Source organism: Amphiura filiformis, chromosome 20 (assembly GCF_039555335.1).
Source record: "Amphiura filiformis chromosome 20, Afil_fr2py, whole genome shotgun sequence".
Lineage (NCBI taxonomy): Eukaryota > Metazoa > Echinodermata > Ophiuroidea > Amphilepidida > Amphiuridae > Amphiura > Amphiura filiformis.
In genome coordinates this window covers 10,676,802-10,687,944 of record NC_092647.1, presented here as the reverse complement: position 1 = coordinate 10,687,944, position 11,143 = coordinate 10,676,802, and the positions used below count along the sequence as shown (strand labels likewise).

Genomic DNA, 11,143 nt, shown 5'->3' with positions numbered 1-11,143 from the left:
AATCAAAAGGTGCGCCCCTAAATATTACACAATCATCATTATAATTAATTATGAAGTACATTTCATAATTATTGTTAAGAGTTATGTATCTTACTCACGGGCGTGAATACAAAAGTGATGCACAATCACTACATGGCTGATTGACCATGACAAAACAAGATGGTTGCCCCATTTGTCATCGAGCGCATAGAAGGGTGGTCGATGATCACTATTGCATACCAGGAACTCAGAACATATTAGGAAATTTACTTTAGTACAGAGAGCATTGGGCAATATCCATTTCTGACACAGGAAAGTCAAATAACACGTACCTGCCCGACCGCATAAAACTTTTTAAAGCCATCATTTTTTTTTCTTAATAACATTCACATTTTCTGCAAAAATGGTTGGATAAATTTCATTTATATAGCGCATAAGACTGAAGTTTCGATGCGATGTACATCAAATAAAAAGCACATACAGGAAAATACACAATGTGCCAGCAAAGTTTTAAAAAATACATGGAGATAAAAGGTACAATAACATTATAGAAACATTTCAAAATACAATATATCATAATTGAGATTTAAAAAAAGTACAATAATATTATAGATACATTATAAAATACAATATTATATCGTATAAATCCGGGATATAAATAAATAATGATAATTAAAAAGCGACCTTATTTTTGAGGTGATTGATCGGGAAGTAATGATCCCTTTCCATTAACGCTCCAGCACTATCAGCACTACACGGAGACAATGTCTTTGTAATGTTATCAAGTTTGTTTTTACACTGATTTGAAAGTTTTTTGGCATGTACTAAAAACATACATGATTATGATTAACATACAAACATAAGAACAATACAAGATTGCTACGCCTAAACCAAAGAACGCGTGCCTTTATTCAGGCCAAAATTAGAGGTTTGTCTCAGAAAAAATAAAAATAAAAACACCAAAAACAAAGCAAACCTGGATGCACTGGTTTTTTTTTTTTTTTTTTTCAACGTTTATGTGCACTGGCCTACTCTGGGGAAAGATAAAATTTGTTCATCCTATTAACCCAGAGAACTAAGTAGAATAATTTTCAAAGCAAACCCTAATTTCAGATTTTTTTTCTGATATGTGAAAATGCGAATTTTATAAGCTAATCGCAGGCCGTCTTCTGAGACATCTTTTTTGCCCTTATCATCCAATTGCATTATCATCATTACGCCTGACGGCAAAAAATCCGTTGATAAAGAAAACAAAAACATTTCTTACTCTTTCTCTTTCAGAGTAATATGCAAAAAACAAAAGCAAGCACTTTTATGTTTGTTTCTCTCTTGAAAGACCTTAATATAATGCTTTATAAAATGTTTATGTCTATGTTTATGTGAACTTGATGGGTAATATTGAATTCGACACATTAATGGTATACTTAACCAAAATTATACATAGTTGAAATCCCTTATCTCCTAACCCATCACTTTGGGAACAAAACCAATTGCTGGTAATAACCCGTAATTTCCCTTACAACTAACACCTCTCTTTGCAGGTTCTTCTCCTGTTTTGTCATAGCCCTTGATGGCACCTAAATATGCACCATCAATCATTTCAAATGTTTGGACTTTTGACTGGTAACGTCCGAACGTTTCCATACGACCACAATCTGTAAAAAAGGAAATACTACCCACTGCCAAACATGATGGACATATTCTGACTTCTACTTTAGTGATTCTTTCATCAGAGTTGAGAACAAAAGTACTCGGGGTACCACCTTTACTACCATGGTATGCTCCTAATCCTCCATGCCTGTATTCAACTTGAATAGCATTTATTAGCATACCACTTCTGATGTGGATCTTAGTTATGTCATCTACATTGGCAATATCTGTTTCAGTGAAATAGTTACCAGAGCTATCATCACCATATATAGGGGATTCCGGAAGCAGCTCCTGTAGATCGGCTCTGATCTGCTCGTTCTGTTTCTTCAGTTCTTCTATATCTTGTGCCAGAATTTTTTTGTGGTTTTCTTCATCTTTATATGCTTGTCTGATGTCTCTCGCCATCAGAGCAGCGTCTATTGTAAGCGAGAGTGCCGTACCTTAATCATGTTTGTAGGATATGAAAAACATATTGATGTTCATTAATGGCTATTTACATATTGATGTATGCCTGTGGTGTAAAATATGTTTAAAAACCCATTAATGTCTAGTAAAGTTCTTGATAAGTGTTTTAATGTCCTAGAATGATATACCGGGAAAGTTTTTTTTTTTCCTGTATGAAGAGCATTAACATTGGTGGTATTGTTTTAAATTCTACGATCTACATACAGTAAGCAAAATAATTAAGGTAGCAGTTGTGTTCACCCCTGTTTGTCCTAAATAAAGACAAATGTGTTAAAATTAAAACAAGCAACCGATGCCTGGACTCTTTAGCTGATTTAAGACCTTATTTTGTTGAAATTGGTTGAGGATTAAAGAAACGGTGATCCAAATTCTAATGAAGATATGAAATAAAAATTTGCATTTTTGTGTTCTAATCAATGAAAGCACGACGCTAGTTTTTCGTGTTAATCAATGAAAGCACGGCGATAGTTCTCTTGTTCACGAACGCTTTGTGTATAAATCAATAGGGCATGCAATGTGGCAAACTGCAACTTTTAAATTGGAATCTTCCTTGGGTTTTTTGATCGTCGTGTCTTTATTTCTTGAACAATTTCAACGAATGAGGTTTTAAATTTGAGCTAAATGATGCAGCAAATTATGACATATCTGCCTTGTTTTAGGATATACAGGGGGTGGACGTAACTGGTGTCTTAATTATTTGGCTTACTGTATATTTAGCTTTCTTAGGAATTTTAGATTTTAGAAATTGGATGTTTCTTATACTTGTTACATGCTTTTACGACAAAAAAGAGTTTAAATTGATTAAAAATGAAAAAAATAACCAAATTCTTGTTATTTTGGAGAAAAGATAGGATGCAGTTTAGGCCTATTTAAAATCCGATTAAAAATAAATAAAAAGATGATCATTTGGTGACAGCAAAACAATAAGCGGGATCATAAGGTGAGAGGAGTTGAAAAGGGGTTAAATGTGGCCTCTCATCCCTGTCATCCGCTTTCAGTGGATGCCCCGGGCAAATTCACCATTTGAACATTTACTATCGCGTGTTTCTGCGTACCAAAGTAATAATGACTGGTTCAAATTAATTGTAGGTGAGGTTCTGACTTTTGCACTTTCAGTAATAGAGAAAAGCAGATTCGCTTAAATTTGCAGACAATTTTATACTTCTCAGTGGGTAGCTATTTCATATGAGGTGCGTTGTATTGGGGCTTGGCAGCATATCGACCCGTGTCGCGCTTCAAGGGATCTTCGTGGATAAATACCGTTTCCTTATTATTGGTCTAGCTTGTTTTACGAAGAAATACACAAAACTCGGTATCAAAGTAATGCTACAATATTATCTATGTGTATTTTTCATGTTGCATATTATATGAACTTTCTATATAGTTTTGTTAAAAATGGTAATCGAACTTAGGGCAATCTTTATATCAAGACCCATCTCAAAATACGAAATATCAAGACTCATTTTAATGCAGTTTTCATGCTGACTCCAATTATGATCAATTTTTGGCATTTTTAAAGAAAATTTTGAGAACCGCGTGAATATGGTAAGTAAAATTTTTACCTGGTCCAGGAATATCGGCCAAAAGACCAGAGGCAACCTCTGCCAACGCTCCTTCAAAGTCGCCTTGGGCAGCACGAGTCATCCCAAAGAAAATGCCAAGACATGTAGAAACAACAGGTATTTTCTTAGCAACTGTTTCAAGACCTTCTTTCTCGGCAATCTTGGCAACGTTCTTAGCAACGGCTTCACCACCTTCTTTCTCGGTAATCTTGGCAACGTTCTTAGCAACGGCTTCACCACCTTCTTTCTCGGTAATCTTGGCAACGTTAATATTCTTCTCTATCGCGGCGAAAACATGCTCAATCATATCACTCTCTTTAGCAATTTTGTTGATGTTCTTTGCAGACGTCATTCTCTTTCCTACAATCTCTTCCGCTTTGTGCTTCAGCCTGGCTTTTATTGCAGCTCTAAGTCCATGTAGGGCGGCTTTTGTAGCAGGTTCTACTATAACCCATGTGTTCGGTTTTCTGCGTTTTTCAATTGTGACCCGAATATTGTACTGCATTTTTGATCTTAGACTCTGATATAAGCCTTCCTTTAAATATTTCAAAAGTTTGCGCTCGTAGTGTGGTTCAAAACAAAATTGTCCTCCCTCATCTATTGTTGTCACAGCAAAGCTACGTGGGCCGCTCTGAATGTGGATATTCCTGTACTTCGTAGTTGCTGGCTGGGTATCGATGCGAAGGTTTCTATTCCTGGGATCAGTAACTAATGTGGCCGTTGGTTGTGGTTCTATTTCAAGATGCAGCGGTACTAACATATTCAGTAAATTGCGGGTGTTTTGATCAGATGGCTTGTATCTTGCCTCTTCAGCGGCAGTGTAAGCTATTTCTTTTCCAGTTAATTGAGGTCTGTAAACCGTTACTCGAACTTGTTCGCCTTCTACCACACCTGTCGCAATAGTGAACTGGAAATATTCCTCCGTTGGAGTCGGGGTTGGAGCATACATATTGTCGTTTATCTAGGTACAAACATATTGTTAATATATTACTCTGATATGAATTTTGCGTAAGAATGCATTTCGTAATACTATAATTTTATGCATGCCGACCCGGAGGGAGGGGGGGGGGGGCACTTGTATGTCAAGTTATATATCACCCGCGTACAAAAAAAGGGAAATGGGTCTTTTTTCACCCATAGACTTTTGACTGTTTGATATAATTTTATCAAGATTTGGCAATATGATCATTCTGTTCAGATACCTCCCCTTTTTCCCACTGAAACAATACCACCTAATATGTTTTGACAGAGAAGGTTATTGGCCCAGTCAAGTTCAAATATAATTGGTGATGACTGATCTACCAAAACTGATATACTATGGTATCCTATATTATGTGAACACAGTCCCTCACATGCTCACATGTGTATATTGTAAACTTCATCATCATTTAATACAGTGACACCATCTCGGTAAAGCTACTTATATAGTTCACCAGCATTATACCAATCATGGCTCAAATTTGACCTCAAATTGGAATATTAGTTTTTTGCACCTTACACATTCGAAGGTCATTCAATTATTATACAGTCATATAGGGCTAAAGAACTTGTGCGATGGGGAATGGTGTTACATTTACTGAAGTTGAAATTGTGTAGCGTAAGTACAATAACCCTCATTAAAGTTGTGGAGTATTGGGCCTTTGTTGTTGACATCACCATGGTATATCAGAATTTTAATCATGGAATACTAGCCGACCCAATGAATTGAGTCGCCACAAAGGGTACTTTTAAATCGCACAGTTCACTCGAAAAGGGTAGCTAAACTCGGCACTTTGATGCTGACAAAAATCAGTTGAACTTAAAGGATGGGGTATGAGCGTTTGGACAGTATTTATTGTGGGACATTAGAGCACATCAGGACATATCGAATTGCATTCTGAATGCGAAGAATGTCCTGATATCAAATAATTTTGATTTTTCAAATTCGCAATGTAATACACATTTTTGGCAAATGATTAAAATTGATATTTTTGATATTTAACAGTACTCGAAGTAAACTTTATAAATCTGATGATATGTACTTAAAGTGTATGTAGGTGGGATGAAAAGCCGACGATCAATTGAAAATGTTGACCTTTTGTATTGAAGATATGGATTTTTCCCTAAAACACCAAAAAAAATTAGGTCTTTTTGGGAAAAAATCCATATCTTAAATATGAAAGATCAAAATTTTCAATTGATCATCGGCTTTTCCTCCCAGCTACATACACTTTAAGAATATATCATTAGATTTATAAAATTTACTTCGAGGACTGTTATATATCAAAGATGTGAAAACTATCAAATTTCAATAATTTGTCATAAAATTTGTACTATATCGTGAATTTCAAAAAATGAAAATTATTTGATATCAGAAAGACATTCTTCGTATTCAGAATGCAATTCGATATGTCTGATGTGCTCTCATGTCCCACAAAAACATTGTCGAAACGCTCAAAACGCTCATTCCAGATCTCTTAAGGTCTGGATGAAATTCTACTCAAAAAATCCCCCAAACGTGTAATTCTTCGTTGGGTTTTGTTCAGGCCTCTTGACCAGGCCCGTACGCAGGGGGGGTGCGGGGGGTGCGGTCCCCCCAAATGTGCAAAAGTATACAAAAAGTCCCAAAATATGGCAATTTGCGAGCGTAGCAAGCAACAAAATCGGGGTTTTACGCTTTTTGGCCAAAAAGGTCCAAATTTTTAGGAAAAGACCAATATACACAAAAACGCCCCCCCCACTGGGAAAAAAAGTCCACTTTTTCAAAATCAGCACCCCCCCAAAAAAAAATCCTGCGTACGGGCCTGCTCTTGACTGATCGCTATGAATAAGGGGACGGCCCAAAACGACATGGGGACGCATGTACATTATTCAACTACAAAGTAGGTTGCATAGGTATGCCTGATATATTCGTTTCATAGCTCAGTATAGCAATGATGATGCTATACACTTGCAATACATGCTTTGCGATACATGTTTAAGGTTGTTATAAGTTCAGACCAATTCATGGTATGTTACGGATATGGGATATTAGATGATATAAACCCGCGTGATAGCTAGGCCTATATTGTAACACATTCCATGAACCGTAATGTAAAAGATAAAACAGCAGGACCGGTTTCGTTCCTCAGATAAGTGGGAACTCATCAGCTGCAGGGGAGGGAGAAAGTATGGAGTGAACAGATAAAACATTCAATAGTGAGTTTGCAATGATATAGTAGGCCTATCCGTTTAAATAAACGGTAAAGGCTGTATTAATTTTGATAAATTAATATTGCGACTCACAGATGCCACTAGATAAGATGTGTTCAAAACCATACCCGGTATCATAATGTCATGTGTGTAACACATGCACGATAGCCAAGTTTCTGCGCCAGTGTTGCCAGTATTGATGGAATTAACCATGGTACTTGAAAACATCATTGTGTTAGAGGAGATGTCAAGGGGTTTGACCTGACCGTCATGGTGACGGTATAAACAAAACCAACAATAACTTGTGCAAGTAATTTCAAAGAGAGTTCACAAAATGAATATTAATAATGATAAACTCCTTAAATTTTCATGATATGTGAAAATTTGCAAAGTTGGTTAGGGTGGATAGGTCAATAAAATACCTCAGATAGATGTTTGATCATGCCATGATAAGATGACCTGTTGTTACAGGATGGCGTCAGAAGATAGCTTGATACCCGGTTGTAACAGTACCAAAGAGCAGACAAGTTGATTGGTGTAGCTATGAAACATGTATATCATGTCGGGATATCATGATAATTAAGATATTGTAGTTGAAAATGATGTTAAGACATTGCCAACCCACGGATCAACTATAACTGATGATCTCCGTGTAGCCGTCACCCCGACTTATAAAATAAGAAGGGGAAAAGAAATCAAAATGAATAAGGGGACGGCCCAAAACGACATGGGGACGCATGTACATTATTAAACTACAAAGTAGGTTGCATAGGTATGCCTGATATATTCGTTTCATAGCTCAGTATAGCAATGATGATGCTATACACTTGCAATACATGCTTTGCGATACATGATCGCTACCGGCGGTTTTAGATGTGTGCATCCAGGATCTTTGGTGCATCGCGACTCATAAAAGTTAAATATTTGCTTAGGGTGGGAAAACAATACTACAGTAATACCTGCTTTGGGTACATTTTACACTTAATGACAAACACTTGTTGGGGTACTTTTTAAAAGTCCTTGTACGCGGGTGATATGTAAATGAAATACAAGTGGCCCCTGGGATGCCGATATGGCCAATTGTACAATTTGTGTAATGTAATAAAAGTGTACATAACAATATGGACAACACCTGTCAATAAATACTTTTATATGGGGAACCACGATTAGTCACTGCTCCCTACACAGATTCAATGATATAGACGATTTCCCCCCTGTCCAGTGCACCTTGGTCTGAGGTGGACATTTTATAAATGAATTTAGAAGAGCAGCAACGACACCACTTGCATTGCATTCCAGATGTTAAATCTACATCATATGCAAAATTTGAGGAAAAATGAACTTTTAGGGCCATTTTTCTATAACTGGTCTTTACATGTAGCCCTATGGAGAGAGTGCCCGTTGAGGGCGCTATAACCCCCATTTTAGGAACAAAAATGTGATTTTTAAAAAACTGATCCGTGCTAATTTTCTAAAATTTTCAGAGTATGTAGTATGAGCTAGTATGAACATGTAGAAATATAATCAAGTAGTTGCCTTACCTGCTCTTCTCCGAAAAAATAAAAAGTCCTATACCTCAATGATAATGAAACCTAGGTGAGTGCCTCTATATAAATCTCGCGCGTGTGACGGTTGGTTGGTTCACATTTAAATCTTGCGCTCCATGACCAGATTTTTTTCGGTCTTTTGGAGAAAAACCAGTCATCATCAAACTCTGAGGTATCTGGTTAATGGTAAGTGTCTTCCATTGATTCCAAAAATATTTTAAAACAAATTTTGTCCTAAGCACTCGGTTCATTTGTAAAGGTGTGTCAAAATCACAATAATAACTGAAAATAACATATTTTTGGCAACACCCCATTCCATACAAAGTGACATATGGAAATAAATCCTGAGTGATTGGCAGCTTCTAACAAAAAATGCCAACGAAATTCTTTTGACCACATTTCATTCCAAAGGCCATCCATCTACAATCTATACCACTACCAATAAGTCTCTGTTTCTTAGTCTGAAATGCTTATTCATGCATTCGGTGCACCATTATTGCTTTATGTCATTCTCCATGAACATAAAATAAAAACATAAATATGGAAGAATATACTACACTACGCTAGAATCATTGCAGAGTGAACAAGGTTCCTGACAGAAAGTAAAATATATCGAGCGAGTACTATATTCGTCCGTAAAAGCAGGTCGAAATCTACATATAAGTTGATATTAGAAGTAAATTATTAACGTTCTTAGTTTGCACATAATCATTAATCATCGAGATTTTTAAATTCAAAATGAACTCGCTATTTTTATTAAACGTGAGGCCATAATTATTATTCTCAAATTGAACCCTAAAGGTAGGACAAGCTAAGTTAAAGATTAAAATGAGCAGATATTGGCACGAATTTGGCAAAAAATTGGATTGGTTATTATTATACCAGTGTTCATTCTGCAGTCTACCAGAGATGGAAAATATTGGGCGATTTTAGTGATTTTAAGCACCACTTTTCTTTCTCTTCCATCTCTAACCATACTTTTAATGATGTATAGCGGAGCCTACACCAAAGTCAAGTCGTAACCCCCCCCCCCCAAAAAAAACCCCAAAACAAAACGACCTATTTGTTTTTGTCAGTCAGATCTTAGGTGCATATGTTTCTTAGAGCTGCGTGTGTTGCTCCTGTGAAGAAACACCGATGTTTGTTGAACGTCACTTTATAGGACTAAAGTAGTGTGAGTTTGTACAGACTCACCTCTACTCCACATTGTCCTTCTCCGTCTGCTCTACAGACATTATTATCCGGCTGGGCCTTTACATATTGGGAGACTATCACCAGCACTAAGCAACACACAAACTTCTGGTTATATCCCATCTTGAGCTGACGATGTCTACGTCTCCAATGAATCACGCCACCTCTAACCTGCAAATCAGCAACTAACATTATTATTGTTATTATCATCAGTGAGGAATATCCCGATTGTAGACAAGATATCATCACAGCATCACCATCTGCTGAAGACGCTAGTCGGACTAGTGAAAACGTTCCAGGTGAGCGAAAAATAGTGTAGTGTTGAAGTTAAAACTTTAATTCATTAACATTATTATTGTCATCTAAATTCATATCATTAGTGTGCAAAGCGATTCATATGTAAAATCCACGAAAATTAACAATTACCACTATAATAAAAGAAAGTAAAGAATCCACGTGAAAGGTGAAAATAGGTGAAAGGTGAAAAATCAAATCAATAATTGGGTGATTCTCTGAAAAGGGGAACTTTTAAGTCCCGTGACTTTCGGCGCTCATAAAAGTTTTAAATGCGGATTTTTTTTTCTTTTTTGGCTTAGTCATGGACTTTTGTATGTATAAAAATAGTTAAGAACATCCAAATGGGGAAAATTAATTTCTTGGAGTCAAAAAATTCTTCAATATCTGACGACCCCCCTGAAAACCCCATGTCCCGATGTCACGCACCGAATTTTAGTGATTTTGTAGTATTTTTGTGAGCAAGTGTGGGAAGTGAAAATTACCACTGACTGGGGTAAATATCATGTCTAAGAAGGTTTAAATGCTTAAAACCACTTCTAAAGTCAATTTTATGGAATATTTCAAAAATTTGTGTCAAAAAATTGCTGTCCCTTGGTTTTGCATCATTGCCGTCACATTGGCATCAAAACGGCTGGAGGTGAAGACCAAATATCAGATGTCAATAATTTGACCCTGTACGCTGCCTTTTACAGACGACGAAAAACATCAACCCGGAATAGGTGCACATTGGCACTCTTTTCCTGCCAATTTTGAGGGTATCTTCAAGTATACACGCGCGTACCTTTATTCAACATCATCTCCAAACGTTTATGATCAATTTGATATAAGTCTTATTGTTGAATTTTTCCGGAAAATAATGATGTTTGAATATGTCCCACAAGCTGTTGTGGTGATATGTAACACGTGGGTAAGCTTAACCCTGCTATTAATCGTAAGCAATGTCTGAGCCATCATCTCCGCTACATCAGTTGGCGTCACAATTTGCCGTGGCGGAGATGATTCTCTATAGGAATTTGTGTAGAAATATCATCTCCGTCATATCACCATCATCTCCATCACATCACCGGATCTTGAGATACAGCGAAGTCCAGTTTAGTTTATCAGAAAATGCTTACCAATTCTAAACCTTCTCAACTGTATGAATTTCATTTTCAAGTAGTGTGAAAGCATTACTGAAATCTCATCTCCGTCACATCACTATCATCTCCATCACAGCATTGTCATCTCCATCACAATTGTTGTTGACCTTTATTTGACCTTTGACCCAGACAACATGGAATT

At 36.6% G+C, this 11,143-nt stretch overlaps 1 protein-coding gene across 1 annotated transcript; it reads right to left on the bottom strand.

The window, feature by feature from the left end:
• Positions 1 to 1,366: 1,366 nt before the first annotated feature.
• LOC140142617 (uncharacterized) lies at positions 1,367 to 9,707 on the bottom strand. The gene is made up of 3 exons (XM_072164621.1): positions 9,569 to 9,707; positions 3,657 to 4,617; positions 1,367 to 2,069 (listed from the first exon to the last, which is right to left on the bottom strand). The coding sequence occupies exons 1-3, from the start codon at positions 9,686 to 9,688 to the stop codon at positions 1,441 to 1,443; spliced, it is 1,710 nt and encodes a 569-aa protein (XP_072020722.1). The 5' UTR covers positions 9,689 to 9,707; the 3' UTR covers positions 1,367 to 1,440.
• Positions 9,708 to 11,143: the final 1,436 nt, after the last annotated feature.